Source organism: Copadichromis virginalis, linkage group LG14, assembly GCF_057382275.1.
Source record: "Copadichromis virginalis isolate Kocher_CV1m ecotype Utaka linkage group LG14, C_Virginalis_male_GT1.1, whole genome shotgun sequence".
Classification (NCBI taxonomy): domain Eukaryota; kingdom Metazoa; phylum Chordata; class Actinopteri; order Cichliformes; family Cichlidae; genus Copadichromis; species Copadichromis virginalis.
In genome coordinates, this window is record NC_140631.1 from 29,078,073 (window position 1) to 29,094,159 (window position 16,087).

Here is a 16,087-nt window from a genome sequence, read left to right on the forward strand (position 1 = left end):
GTGTCTTCATAGTTTTATTTTTGAAATACACCAATTTTTATATACTGCAGGAAAAACGAAAATAAATATTATACTGCAAATTTGCAAAAAAGCAGCATATGCATGAAAATAAACTATTTACAGCAATGCAATATGAGTCCTAAGCATCCCAGAAAAGACACAGAAAGTCATAAAGTCAAAGATAACTTTTAAAAACACCAGTTTAGGCCCTCAGGCCCTGATGGTAAAAAAGAACTACATTTCCGCGAAAATGACATCACTTCCGGTTTCGGGCAGGTAATGGCGGACATGCAAAAGTTCGCGCTGACGTCTGTTCCAACGTAGGAAGTGTTATGAACAGCTGATTGGATCGGCAAGGCGTGTTTCTGGAATATCATGTTTTTGTTCCTGCAAGCGCTTTTTATGCAGTTTTTGCAAAGCTATATGTGGAAGGAAACTGTGACCTAGGACAAGCTGATGGCATAAGATGTAAGTACAACTCCTCCGGTTTCATATGCAAAAATAATTATTACGCTAGCTTACGTGGTTGCAGAGCTACCGGGATTTAAAAATAGTTATGCAAAACAGAGCGTGCCTGCTCCGACCGGCTCTAAAGGCTTAAGGGGACCTTGAGGGTCTTTAAAGGCGCCAATAAATAAATAAATGAATTACCACCATTACCATCATTTATTTATGTGCTTAAATCACAATAAAACATTCACATATTAAAGAGTTACACATATGAATAATAAATAATTTAACTATTGGCATGTAAGTACAAAAAGCACAATTTCAGTTCACAATTGCAATATTAAGAATTTTTTAATTATTAATATACTATGACTGATTTTTGCTCATTAAATATTTTTTCGTGTTCTTCTCAGGTTTAAACAATATGATAAAACACTTTGGGGCAAATATACACAGCATTAGTCCAAAGCTGGAGGCCAGAATGGCAAATATTTCCACAACCACTGTAAATTTTCCAGGAGAGCTGACATATGCTGGGATAAAGGTGATCCACACTGCACAAAATATCAGCATGCTGAAGGTGATAAGCTTGGCTTCATTGAAATTATCAGGTAATTTGCGAGCTAAAACAGCTAAAACAAAGCAAAAGGCAGCAAGTATGCCTATATAACCGAGCACAACCCAGAAGCCAATAGCAGAGCCTAATGCACATTCCAGGATGATTTTCTCCTTGTATGTGGTTAGATTTTTTATTGCAAAGGGAGGGCTCACTACCAACCAAATAGTACATATTAAAATCTGAATAAAGGTGAAACACATAACAGTCATTCTTTGTTGTGGAGGACCAAACCATTTTATCACATTACTACCTGGAAGTGTCGCTTTAAAAGCCATTAAAACCACTATAGTTTTCCCAAGTACACAGGAGATACAGAGCACAAAGGTGATCCCAAATGCAGTGTGGCGCAGCATGCAGGACCACTCAGATGGTGCTCCAATGAAAGTTAATGAACATAAAAAACACAGAGTGAGAGAGATGAGCAGCAGGAAGCTCAGCTCAGAGTTGTTGGCTCGGACAATTGGAGATGTCCTGTGATAAAAGAATACACCTGCGGTGATAATGGCCAGTAAGGCACCCAGAACTGAGAATGTGGCCAGGATGATTCCAAGGATGTCTTGAAATGAAAGAAACTCTATGGGTTTAGGGATACAGGTGTCTCTCTTTGAGTTAGGCCAGAACTCTTTGTGGCAGGGTAAACAGTCAGCTGAATCTAAATCAAAGAAATACATTTTTTTAAAAAGAAAAAGAGAGATTCTTTTTTTATTTTATTCAATTTTACAGATATTGATAATAATCATCATTCAGTTTTACCTGTAATATTATTAATCTCTCCCTCAGGACACAGTATACAGTGGGGCAAAAAAGTATTTAGTCAGCCACCGATTGTGCAAGTTCCCCCACCTAAAATGATGACAGAGGTCAGTAATTTGCACCAGAGGTACACTTCAACTGTGAGAGACAGAATGTGAAAAAAAAATCCATGAATCCACGTGGTAGGATTTGTAAGGAATTTATTCGTAAATTAGGGTGGAAAATAAGTATTTGGTCAATAACAAAAATACAACTCAATACTTTGTAACATAACCTTTGTTGGCAATAACAGAGGTCAAACGTTTACTATAGGTCTTTACCAGGTTTGCACACACAGTAGCTGGTATTTTGGCCCATTCCTTCATGCAGATCTTCTCGAGAGCAGTGATGTTTTGGGGCTGTCGCCGAGCAACACAGACTTTCAACTCCCGCCACAGATTTTCTATGGGGTTGAGGTCTGGAGACTGGCTAGGCCACTCCAGGACTTTCAAATGCTTCTTACGGAGCCACTCCTTTGTTGCCCGGGCGGTGTGTTTTGGGTCATTGTCATGTTGGAAGACCCAGCCTCGTTTCATCTTCAAAGTTCTCACTGATGGAAGGAGGTTTTGGCTCAAAATCTCACGATACATGGCCCCATTCATTCTGTCCTTAACACGGATCAGTCGTCCTGTCCCCTTGGCAGAAAAACAGCCCCATAGCATGATGTTTCCACCCCCATGCTTCACAGTAGGTATGGTGTTCTTGGGATGCAACTCAGTATTCTTCTTCCTCCAAACACGACGAGTTGAGTTTATACCAAAAAGTTCTACTTTGGTTTCATCTGACCACATGACATTCTCCCAATCCTCTGCTGTATCATCCATGTGCTCTCTGGCAAACTTCAGACGGGCCTGGACATGCACTGGCTTCAGCAGCGGAACACGTCTGGCACTGCGGGATTTGATTCCCTGCCGTTGTAGTGTGTTACTGATGGTGACCTTTGTTACTTTGGTCCCAGCTCTCTGCAGGTCATTCACCAGGTCCCGTGTGGTTCTGGGATCTTTGCTCACCGTTCTCATGATCATTTTGACCCCACGGGATGAGATCTTGCGTGGAGCCCCAGATCGAGGGAGATTATCAGTGGTCTTGTATGTCTTCCATTTTCTGATGATTGCTCCCACAGTTGATTTTTTCACACCAAGCTGCTTGCCTATTGTAGATTCACTCTTCCCAGTCTGGTGCAGGTCTACAATACTTTTCCTGGTGTCCTTCGAAAGCTCTTTGGTCTTGGCCATGGCGGAGTTTGGAGTCTGACTGTTTGAGGCTGTGGACAGGTGTCTTTTATACAGATGATGAGTTCAAACAGGTGCCATTCATACAGGTAACGAGTGGGGGACAGAAAAGCTTCTTACAGAAGACGTTACAGGTCTGTGAGAGCCAGAGATTTTCCTTGTTTGAGGTGACCAAATACTTATTTTCCACCCTAATTTACAAATAAATTCTTTACAAATCCTACCATGTGAATTCATGGATTTTTTTTTCACATTCTGTCTCTCACAGTTGAAGTGTACCTCTGGTGCAAATTACTGACCTCTGTCATCATTTTAAGTGGGGGAACTTGCACAATCGGTGGCTGACTAAATACTTTTTTGCCCCACTGTACCTCTACTGAGGCATTAGGAATGTTTGGATGGAGCCAAGATTCCGTCACAATCAGTAGACAACACTCCTGGACAAAGCAGTTGTAGTAAATCTCTGACTGTAGCTCTTCCGTTTTGTTTGCTGGGATCTGGCATTGCTGAGGAAGATGATTGGAAGTGGGCTGTTTGTGTTGCTGTTTTGCAGCTGGAGATAATAGCCAGCTCTGCATGCCAGCTTTTGTTTATTCTCCCTGCACCATCTGTGTTGTTTGTTTTTCCCCAAAATAACCCATGGTGCACTCACAATCTTGGGTGGGATACTGTCAGTCCTATCCAAATTAAAATCCCAGTTCAGGCTGAAGCTGATATCTATTAGTTCTTGTAATTATTAGTTCCTGTAACTAACAGACATCACCTGAAAGTTATCAGTGCATTGCAGGACAACATAACAAAATGGCATATATAACACAAAAAGGCTTATAGAGCAATTCAGTACATAGAGGATGCCATCATTATCACCCTTCACAGAGGGCTGAGTCATCTGGAGAACATGAACAGCTAGGTGAGGATGCTCTTTGTGAACTACAGCTCAGTGTTAAACACCATAATCCCATCCTTATCAACAAACTGGACCATCTTCACATCCCCCCTGCCACCCGCTCCTCGATCAAAGATTTCCTCACCAACGGGACAGATCAGTCAGACTCATCCCCTACCTCTCCACCAAACTCTCACTCAGCAGTGGATCCCTGCAGGCCTGCATTCTTAGCCCAGTACTGTACACCCAGTATATTGCTGTACACCAGGGGTAGGCAACCTTTCTGATGACGAGTGCCATCTAAAATTTCCTCAGAAGTCAATGTGCCATATGATTGCATTAGCAATAAATTTAATAATGTTCTATATTAACAGTTACACACTATATAGAACCACTTTATAGAATTATATTTGTTCTCAGATGTTGGCAGCTATCAGCGGATAGTTATCAGCTATTTTGAAACCAAAAAAAGACACTTTTTATCCATAACAAGAACTCCATAACAGCAAATGAACTGTACAACAGAAAATGCAAATGCTATTTATGGTCTCCTCACAACAACGATAAGAAAAATAAACTGGACCAATATAGCATGTTTGTTAATACAGAGATACACATGTTAATGTGTAATGTCGCATTAACTGGCATTAACTCAGCCAGTTAATGCAAGACAAATCTAGCTGCTCATTAAAGCTTTCTGGTTTGATCAGAAAATAAAACATTGGTCCATTCACCTGAAAGTCCCAAAAATGCATTGTGTCTCGAGACTGTAAAAAGTCAGCAGAACAAAAATAAACTCCACCTAAACTTTGTTTATATCTGACCCAGATAGACTGCAGGTCATAACTTCTTATCTGAAGTTCAGTTCACCTGACACTCGGACCGGCGGCTGCCTCGGGTCTCTCCTCTTGCCTCCGCTTTCTCTCATCCACCTGCTGGCCTCCACCACTTGCTAATGTTACTGAATCTGTGGATGCACCGCCATAGCCACCACCAAATAACTGAGTTATTTTTTACACACCGGACAGCATCTGGCCAATCCACCACCTTTCATACCGTTACAAAAAAAAAGAAAATCATTGGCCCACTGAGCAAATGCCCAGTATGCCCGATGGCCAGTCCAGCTATGGTCGTGCCATCAGTTAACCCTTTGAGTGCCAGCTGTGGCACGCGTGCCTAGGGTTGCCGACCCCTGCTGTACACCAATCCACCCAACCAACCTCATTGTAACCACTGTGGTTGGGCTCACTTCTGATGGAGATGAGACAGTGTACAGAGTGGAAATAGAGAATTTGTCATGCTGGTGCTCCAAAGAAAACTTGAAGCTGAATGTTCATAAAACAAAAGAACTCATCATGGATTTCACGAGTCTCCTCTCGTAAATAGAGAATGGGTGGAATCCGTCTCCACATTTAGGTTTCTGGGCACGCACATCTCGATTAATCTCACCTTGACCAACCACACTAATGAAGGCCCATCAGGCAAGTGTCCTGAAAAGGAATGACCTGGACCAGTGGCTGTCGTTGGCCTTTTTACCACTCCTCAGTTGACAGCATCAGATCCTCCCGTCCCTAAAATTGCCAATCTATTCTTCAAATTTCTGTAAATTTAACAAAAAATGTATGTTTCAGTACACCATTCAATTTACTTTATTTATAATAGTTTTTCTTGTTTGTTTGTTTTATGTTCTTGCTGGTATTTGTCGTTCTCTAAAACCTAAAAGAGAATTATGGATTTGATCAACTGGTCTCTGAATGCTATTGACACCCTTTTCTCAACGAGAAATCTGGGCTCGGGAGAGCCTGAGTGCCCTGGAGGGACTTTCCCTGCCGGATACACGATGGACGGGTGGCAGAACTGGAGGATCATGTGCCTGGCGGGACTGTCGATTGAGGACGCTGAAGATATCTATCTATTCGGAACCATGATAACAGGGTTCATGCTGATCGGAGTTGGCTTAGCCCTGGTTTATCGGAGAAATAATAGAGCGGAACCGGCTGTTCAAACCCCCCCAAGGCTGCCCGCTGGAATCGAAATGGAACGAGGCGCAACCTCTCACAACGAACGTAATATGGTCAACACCTTGGAGACGCTTGCAGCTGCTGTGAAGGCTCAAAACAACACCATTGAGCGTATGAGGGGAAACATCAGAGAGAGGCCTGCTCAAAATGAGACCCTTGAGTGACAATTGGAAAACATCGCGGAACGGATCACTGCAGTTATGAGGTCTCAGAATCAAAAGAACGATAACACCATGGAACAGAAGTTTGATACTATCATGGGGAGGCTCGTGACTCTCCAACGGGAGATCGAGAGGCCAGTGTCGGAGTGTTAAAGAGCAGCCTGAAAAATTCTCCTGGGCTGCTCGCATGGAAATTAACAAAACCAACATAAACATTGCGGATCCCCATCACGGCGCCAGCTGCAGGCCCAAGGCTGGAGCCGAACAATCACTCCCTGATAATGACTGTGTTACGGCTATTCTTCCCATCCCATGCAAGGACACCTGGATTGGCTGGAGGACTGTTTACTTAGCCTGATAGGCCGAAGGACACTGTCTCAGCTAAACTATGGACACGCACACACACACACTTACACTGATAAGCACTCACTCATTCCCCCTCCCTTTCCAACGCCTTCGATGCTTGTGCCCTACCGGGGAAGATAGCAGTCAACTGGACCAGCACAGATGCTGCAGGACCGGATGCGCTGTCTACACCGGCTCTCTCTTACCCTTTACCCACCCCTGTTGCTTGTCTTGTGTTTCTATGGTGTATTGATAGTCATGTGCTTTTGTGCTGAGGTGTTTTTTCTGTTATCAAACTGTTCTCCCACTAGGAGCTCAGTCTGAGTGGAGTTTTTTTTTCTCCTCCTCTTACCTCATGTAGTGTATTTTCGTTGTTTTTTCCTATCAGCCTACCTTTCTGACATGTCTGCCCAATGTGATGTTTGTGTAAAGTTGGTCAGAAGGTTCCTTTGTAAGTGCGCATGCGCCATTAGCGTGCTGCCTGCTGTAACCCTAATTTCCCTCGGGATGAATAAAGTATTCTGATTCTGATTATGCTGATTATTTTCGCCACGTCTACTGGCCATGCATGAAATTAATGAAAGTTTGAAACATTTTTACCAGATGCTGCAGATTAAATCCTAATATTTTGGATTTTGTTGGTGTTATTAAGTATTGAAAATATTGCTTTGGTAACTTGTCAGAACAGGAATTTTTGAACAACAGTTGAAAACTGCTATAGCATAACTGATATATAGATGACAGAGCTCACTCAGCTCACATTAAATTTACATTTGCAGTCTTGGACTTGATGCTTGATACAAATGGAAATGTTAGATTTCATTGTATGAAACCACTGAAAAATAATTCAGAGCTATATAGTGTTATTGTGAAATGTGATTTTAAATTTATTTATGCACTTAACACTGAGTTACATATTCATACATTAACATGTACAACAACAATAAAAAATGTACAATTATTTAAAAAAGTTTTCTCAGTAACAAAAGTAAACAACTCTGCTATGTGCTTGAAAGTGTGCAGTTTACTTTTTGTATTTTTATTGTGAGGTAAATAAGACAAAAATGATCAGTAAGGACAGACAAACAAAAAAAAGACAAGCAAATTCATCAAATATATTATTATAGTGTAGTCTCATAACTATGTATAGAGCATTATGTGTGTTGATTGAAATGGTAAAAGAAATAATTTGATAGTCATGAAAACTTTTTCAACTATATAAAGAATAAAAAATGCTCTCAAATCACAGCCCAGAAGCCTACAGCAGAGCCTAATGCACATTCCAGGATGATTTTCTCCTTGTATGCTGTTAGATTTTTTATTGGGACTAGAGGGCTCACGACCAACCAAATAGTACATATTAAAACTTGAATAAAGTTGTTCATTTACTTGTTCATTTACTTGTCATATTTCTTGTTATATTAAAAGCCCTAATCTTCTGTGATGCAAAAAAAAAAAAAAAAAAAAGACAGCAAAGACATAGTAATGAGGGATGAAATTTTCCAGTTATCTTTTCACGTGTTTTTTTAATAATTAATATTTATTCCTTAAAAAAAATTGTTTCCTGATGTGATGCAATAAAAAAAAATAATGTCATTAATTGGCTCATAGTAGGAGAGATTGGGCACAGTGGATGGAGGTCGAGGCCAACCCAGAGGTCCCACCACAGCCCCAACCCATCTAGTGACATACCCTGGAACCCAGAGTGTTCCAGAGTAGGACAATTTGGAACACTCAACAACAACAACAATAATAATAACAATGATAATAACAAACAATAATGAAAATATTGCTGATGAATACCATGTACGAGTAACTGTTAGGAAAAAATACCAGAACTTTGTGTGTGTGTGTGTGTGTGTGTGTGTGTGTGTGTGTGTGTGTGTGTGTGTCGATGTGTGCACATGCATATGCGCAGTTGGGCAGTTATGTGTAGTTATGTGTTATGTGTAGTCAGTATCCAGAAATTGATTTAGAAAGACATACAAAATATCCAATTTCGACTTGGAATTGCAACAATAATCATTTCCAAAAAACTGATATACTATGATTAATTTTTGCACATTAAATATTTCTTGGTGTTCTTCTCAGGCTTAAACAATATGATAAAACATTTTGGAGCAAATATACACATTATTAGTCCAAAGCTGGAGGCCAGAATGGCAAAAATCTCCACAACCACAGTGAACTTTCCAGGAGAGCTGACATATGCTGGGATAAAGGTGATCCACACTGCACAAAATATCAGCATGCTGAAGGTGATAAGCTTGGCTTCATTGAAATTATCAGGTAACTTGCGGGCTAAAAAAGCTAAAACAAAGCAAAAGGAAGCAAGTAGGCCAATGTAACCGAGCACAGCCCAGAAGCCAACAGCAGAGCCTAATGCACATTCCAGGATGATTTTCTCCTTGTATGCGGTTAGATTTTTTATTGGGAATGGAGGGCTAAGTACCAACCAAATCGTACATATTAAAACTTGAATAAAGGTGAAAGACATAACAGTCATTCTTTGTTGTGGAGGACCAAACCATTTCATCACATTACTACCTGGAAGTCTGGCTTTAAAAGCCATTAAAACCACTATAGTTTTCCCAAGTACACAGGAGATACAGAGTACAAAGGTTATGCCAAATGCAGTGTGGCGCAGCATGCAGGACCACTCAGATGGTGCTCCAATGAAAGTTATTGAACATAAGAAACACAGAGTCAGTGAGATGAGCAGCAGGAAGCTCAGCTCAGAGTTGTTGGCTCGGACAATTGGAGATGTCCTGTGACGTAAGAATATAGCAGTTGTGATAATAGTCAGACAAGCACCAAGAACTGAGAATGTAGCCAGGATGATTCCTAGGATGTCTTGAAAAGAAAGAAACTCTATGGGTTTAGGAATACAAGTGTCTCTCTTTGCATTAGGCTGGAATTCCATGTGGCAGGGTAAACAATCAGCAGAATCTGAATGGGAGAAAAAAATGAGTTAAGGTGCTTCTTGTAATTTTGGCTTTATAGATTACAAATTTATTCTTGTAATGTATTCGATGTTGCAGATTTGCATCATAAAAACATTTTACATGCACAGACAAGCATTTTACTTTACCTGTAGTATTACTAATCTCTCCCTCAGGACATGCGGTACAGTCATAGCAGCAAATGGGTTTTCCTTTTTGCAGCACTTTACGAGTTCCTGGAGGACAACTCCCACTGCACACTGACACTGGCACCTGTGTAATATAAAAAGGCAGCGTAACATATGTAAATGTTTGCTATAAAACTGAAAAGATTACATTAATTTGACTTTTTACTTTCGTGCTGCCCTCCATCCAGATGATGTTTTTGTTAATCTGGAACTCCTGGCCCTCTGGCAGTGATGCATCATACAGCCCTACAGTCACTATGTCAGTTATGCCAGCCATAGTTTTCTGCCAGTTAACCAACTCATAAATAGCCACAGGATCCCCATTAGTATCGAATGACACATCATATCCATTTCGGGAAAAATTTACTTTCTTCAGCTCAGTTAGAATCTGTAAGGATGAATTGAGACATAAAGGGAGTGGAAAGAAAAAACAAAACAATATTTGAACAACTAAAAGTAATGTTTCACTTAACGTTTCTTAGAGACAGTGAAACATGTTGGCAATGACTGATTCGTTTTTACTGACCTGCTTGGACTGTAATTTGGTTAGTTTGTCACACTGAGCTGTGACATTTCTTCCCTGACATAATGCATTATGAATGGCATGTGCAATTGCATACACAGCCTTGTACACCATGTTACTAATTCTAAGCTGAGATGTATCAGTGTACGGGGTTTGGAGAGTCTTTATATCTTCAGTTCCATTACATACTTTCTTTCCTGCAGAATTACCTAAAAATAAAAAAGGCACCAAAATGACAGACAATTGAATTCATCCATTTAACATCATATCTTTTGAACATATCACTCAACAAACAAAGAGTCACGTTTGAGAAAAGGGGCCACAGTAATAGTGTTGGCTGACTGCCTAAACTTGACCTAAAGGTTAAACATATAGATTATGATTTGTTGCAGTAACGGACCTTTTTGATTATGTTGGATTTGAAATTGCTTAAATTACAAAAAAGAACATGTCTGGCCTTTTTAAGACCAGACATTTTACAAGAAACTCTAACAACCAAGAAAAACAAAAAACGAAAAATGTTTCTCACTTTCTTTTATTGTGCAGTTGAAGGAATCCTCCCAGAACTCAGTAAGCAATGGTGATACAGCCACTTGAGCAAAAGAGAGATTCAACAGGAAGTTTCTGAAACCTGGGATTACAGATTTCTGAATTCCAAATCCAATGGTCCCAGCGAGAAAACTGTACTTCCTTAATCCCGGGTTGGTCACCCATGACTCACTGCCTATCCATTGTCGAGGTGGAAAAGGCTCACGTGAAAGTTCTGCCAGCAGGATCCTCATGTCTCCAGATGGTGCAAATGCCACCACTACCATAGATGTAGATCTTGTGAAAAAAGTACAACTTATTAGAAGACTTTTTTAAGCTACCCGGTATGTAAAATGTTTAGTCAGAAACTTATTTTTGTATATCAATCCAACAAACAAACAAAAAAACCTTGTAAAAAATCATTAAAAATAAATCCCAGAGTGAAAATCTTTGATGTAAGAACCTGCGGATAACATCTGCTACTTTCTGAATCCTGCTATGTGGGTGGGTCCGATAGAAAGATACAGAGTATTCCACACAAATCCCCTCTTTCTTTGCTGCTTCTAGAAAAGATGCCATGCCGTTATTTCCATAATCTGTATCTGATCGTACAGCACCTATCCAAGTCCAGCCAAACTGTTTTACCAGCTTAGCTAGCGCACCAGCTTGAAACTGGTCACTGGGGATTGTTCTGAAAAAACTTGGGTACTGCTGCTTGTCAGACAAGCATGCACATGTGGCAGAGGGGCTCACCTAAAACAAAAGAAGACAAGGTAATCCTATAAGAACTGCAGATGTGCATGCATATTTTAAACACCTAGTTTGAAAAAAAAAAATTAAAGTATTTACTTGAGGAATGTTAAAGGGACTGATGATTCGTGACATGCTGATGGATGGCGTAGACCCAGACTCACCAACAACAGCCATCACCATACCTGACTGGGAGCAGTTTTTGCCAGTGTGAAACACAAGGTCCAAGCTATTCAAAAACTGAAATGCCAAATGCACTGTCATGGAAACTGATGCACATGAGTCATAGATCTGATACCCAAGCCTGATTCCGGGCAGCAGCTCTGTATTGTTGTTAATCTCTTCTATGGCAAAGACCATTGCATGTGACAACTGCAGCTCATCGGCATTTATGCTGCAGACAGACAGTCACCTCACTGTTAAAATTGTAGGCTACATAGATTTTGTTAAGATGAAATTTCATACAGATAACACACAGCAAGAAAGATTACCATTACAATACATGCAACATGTTCATAATTTTTTCCATACTGACCTCCCTTTGCATCTTACTGGCTCAGGCATGATGGTATAATCATGGCTCACTGTTTGCGTGTAGGAGTGAAGAGAGAAAGCACCCCCAATAATGAAGTCCCCATCCATTGAGAATGCAGGTAGATGAATGCTACCCTGCAACTTACATTTCACAGAAGAAGCTTCAGTACCAGCCCAAGCACCTGTAAAGCTACTCCTTTGATTCAGACTATCCAGAGACACACCCAAGGCAAAAACTGAGTTCAGCTGAAACAAACACAGAGCAGATACCAGACCAATTAAAAGAACTGAGACTGCCATCTCTCCCTGATGCCAGGTATGTGTGTAAGTGGAATTTATATAGGGTTTTAGAGAAAGGGCTCTGCTCTACGCCTTCAAGAGGACATGATCTTACGCAGTGGTCTTTGATTAAAAGTCTGAAAGGTCATTCATTACTCTAAACAGGAGAGTATATTACAAATAGCCTTGACAGATACTATGAGTTTAGCTGGATTCATTTAGCTAAAAAAACAAAACAAAACAAAACTTTGTCCCCGATAAGGCTTGGAGATATCCTAAATCTTATCATTCAGTATTTCTTCATTTGATGTTTAATACATTTAGCTCAGTTTATGTGTTGAGAGTTCTAAGTTGGCATGTTTGCAGTCATGTAACTGTACAATATTTCCACACAGAGTCTTTGGCAAATTAATGCTGGAAATTTACTAAGAAATATTAAAAGAAGCTATGATTGTAAAGTCTCACTCTGCTACTACCACCTAGTGGACAACATGATTAAATAAAATATGAGCAATTCATCTTTTACTGTCAACTGAAGACATTTGAAATATAGCCTAATCACAAAAACACATCTTAAAATACTAACAACTTAAAAAAAGAGGCTAATACTAATATATACACCAAAAATGAAAAACATAACCATGACCATGATTATATTCTCTGCTGTTTTTCCTCTTCTGGTTAAAAAGACCTTTTCTCTTCAGTGTCAGCCAGTACTTGCTCAGATAGAATTGCTCTTACTTTATCTGGAATCACAATCACAATTTAAGGTGCTCTGATCAGCGTTGTTGTTGCTATACAAAAAAAGTAAAGTAAAAACATGGAAGCAAACATCAGCAAGAATGGGTGACTGAACTGGAGATTTAGGTTCCACGGGCATGTATAATGGCCAGTACTCCTTAGATTTCTCTGAGTGGTCACTGACTTCGGAGCCAGCTGTACAGAATAAGCTTAACATACAATCAACAAGATACATGTCTACGCATGAGTCTTGGTCTCCATTGTGTTAACAGTACTAAAAATAAAACGGTAGACAAGTAAGTAAAGAAACTTGATTCATTTACATTGCCAATTTTCTTCTAAATAATAGTAATAAGTAATAAATAGTTGTAATAAACAATAAACTGGAAAAATATATACAATCAAGAGCGATATATAGAAAACAAGAGAAAGGTATGCATTGGAGAACACAGTGCTTTGAAGTAGTACAGGACTTGGTCTGAGTATAGAGACCATGTGTGAGTGGTCTGAGTGATGAGGGTTACTCAGACCATGGCCCAGATTGGTGAGGTGAGTGGACATCGGTCGGGTGTGGAGAGATAGTGTTTGTTGATGTCCAAATGGCCCAGGGGAAAAAGCTGTTTGTGAGCCTGAAGGTGTGAGACATGATTAACCCCTGCGCCAGCCAGAGGGCAGCAGGTCAAACAGGTGGTTGGCAGGGTGCAAGAGACCTTGAGACACTATCCACTCGACACACTTCATGCCTACAGATGTGAGGGCTGTATGTTCGTAGTCATTGAGGCTGTCTATATCAGTCTTTTTGGGGAATGGTGGTGGCCTTCATACAGCTGGGAATGGTGGCATGAGTGAGGGAGAGGTTGAACAGCTTTGTGAGTATCCCTGCCAGTTGTTCCGCACAGGCTTTGACCACAGCCCTTGGGATGCCATCAAGGCCATTAGTTATTCTGGCATTCACCGGGCTCAGATGATGATGGATTGGATTTATATAGCGCTTTTCAAGGCACCCAAAGCGCTTTACAATGCCACTATTCATTCACTCTCGCATTCACACACTGGTGGAGGCAAGCTACAGTTGTAGCCACAGCTGCCCTGGGGCAGACTGACAGAAGCGAGGCTGCCATATCGCGCCATCGGCCCTTCTGGCCAACACCAGTAGGCGGTAGGGTAAAGTGTCTTGCCCAAGGACACAACAACCAGGACAGAGAGCCCGGGGATCAAACCGGCGACCTTCCGGTTACAGATACGCTTCCCAACCCCCTGAGCCACGGTCGCCCCATCAGAGTGCTTCTGACTTCATGTTCCTGGAGGGAGAGAGGGGTCTGCTGGTTGAAAGGGAAGTGGGGAGCAGGGTCTAGGGGAGAGGGGTTACCTCATACCCAGCAATGAAGATGTTGAGCTCCTCTATGAGTTTCAGGCAGCTGACGAGGCTTGGGAGGCTTGGGTGCCTTTTCACACCCGACTTGGGCTGTTCTCTGTGAAGAAACCATTCTACCTTTTTCCGGCATGTATTTATTCTTGCTCTAATACTATGTATATTTTTATGCCATGCACAGTTGGTGGGACACACCTACAATTTTATTTTACATGTACAATGACAATAATATGCAATTCTATTGTTTTCTGTATTTAGTTCTTTGTTCAATACAATACACATTAATGTTATTTGATTAAAGTAATGATTGCAAAGCATAGTCTCAAGCCAAAAAAAAAAAAGAACTCTACGCTTTATGAACCTCCAGATGGGCTATAATTGCCAATCTGTTCTTCTATTATTTTTTTTTTTTTTTAATTTAAGAGAAAAATCTGTTTTAGTACACCTGGCTTGATGTTTTAATTGTTCCATTTACCTTATAATGTTTTTTAATTTTTGTTTTTTGTTTCTTTTATGTTCTTGCTGGTATTTCACCATGCTTACCAGCTGCATATTTGAAGTAAATTAATGAAACTGAAATATTGTTACCAACTGCTGTTAATTAAATCCTATAATTTGGGATTTTGTTCCTGTTCATAATGAATGAAAATGTTGCTTCGGCAACTTTTCAGAACAACAGTTTTTGAACAACAGTTGAAAACTTTTATAACTAGACTTTTTGAAATGTACTTTTTAAATTAATGTTTTCTCTGAGTGAGCAAATTGTAATTGTGGGGTTTGTGAATGTGGACCATTGTCGCAGCAGACATTATGTTGTATTCCTCGACATCATTACTAAACAGTTTTTTTTTTTTGGCACAGCAGGTGTATTTTTCTGCTTGGGAGATGACAGTGATGCTGTGTCCTTGCTTAAGAACATTTAAGTGTCTACATGTCAACGTAGCATCCGCATTAATAATAAGACTCAGTGTTTCTTAGTGCTTCCCACTGCATCATAACTAAATGATTAAATTGGTGCGAGATATGTGTATAGATGACAGAGCTCACTCAGTTCACTTTAAACTTAAATTTGCAGTCTTGGACCTCATGTTTGATTCAAATGGAAATGTTAGATTCCATTGTACGAAACAACTGAAAAATAAATCAGAATTATATTGTTATTGTGTTATTGTGAAATGTGACTTTACATTTATTTCAATATTCACTATTACTACCCCTACTCTGATTACTCTGAATTACGTATTCATAAATTGACACATACAAACAATAATTTAAAAAATGTATAATAACTTCACAGAAAAAGTTTTCTAAATAACAAAGAAGAAGAACTCGGTTATGTGCTTTGAAGGTGTGGAATTCCTCTTTTTTAGTTTTATTGTGAGGTAAACAAGACAAACAGGTCCAGTAAGGACAGGTGAACAGACAAAAAAGACAAGCAAGTTGTGCAAAAACATTATTAAGGTGAGTCCAGTATCTGTTTACTATGTACAGTCCAGTTTGTGTGTTGGTTGAAATGGTAAATGAAATAATTTCATGTAGTAATGCAAACTACATAAACTATATAAAGAAATAAAAATGCTCTCAAATGCAATAATGCCCATAATGATAATAATAACGATAACAATAATAACAACAATAATAATAATGATAATAATATGAAATAACAGTTATAGTAGTGTCATTACAAAGTATAGGTAGCAAAAATAAATGAAAAAATAAATCAA

General features: G+C 39.8%; 1 protein-coding gene across 1 annotated transcript; it reads right to left on the reverse strand.

Annotated features, from left to right (window-relative positions):
- Window positions 1–816: 816 nt before the first annotated feature.
- On the reverse strand, window positions 817–14,478 carry LOC146694216 (extracellular calcium-sensing receptor-like). Its single transcript, XM_085478716.1, has 9 exons — window positions 14,368–14,478; window positions 11,973–12,217; window positions 11,537–11,831; window positions 11,151–11,440; window positions 10,689–10,984; window positions 10,163–10,356; window positions 9,803–10,024; window positions 9,598–9,721; window positions 817–1,721 (listed from the first exon to the last, which is right to left on the reverse strand). Exons 1-9 carry the CDS (start codon window positions 14,476–14,478, stop codon window positions 817–819), a joined length of 2,682 nt encoding a protein of 893 aa, XP_085334842.1.
- Window positions 14,479–16,087: the final 1,609 nt, after the last annotated feature.

Coding starts and splice junctions, on each gene's coding strand:
- LOC146694216 (XM_085478716.1), bottom strand. CDS start 14,478: ATGGTTTCTTCACAGAGAACAGCCCAAGTCGGGTGTGAAAAGGCACCC. Junction 10,985..11,150: donor GTAGCAGATGTTATCCGCAG/GTTCTTACATCA, acceptor TTTTTTCACAAG/ATCTACATCTATGGTAGTGG. Junction 10,357..10,688: donor CAACTGCACAATAAAAGAAA/GTGAGAAACATT, acceptor GTAATTCTGCAG/GAAAGAAAGTATGTAATGGA.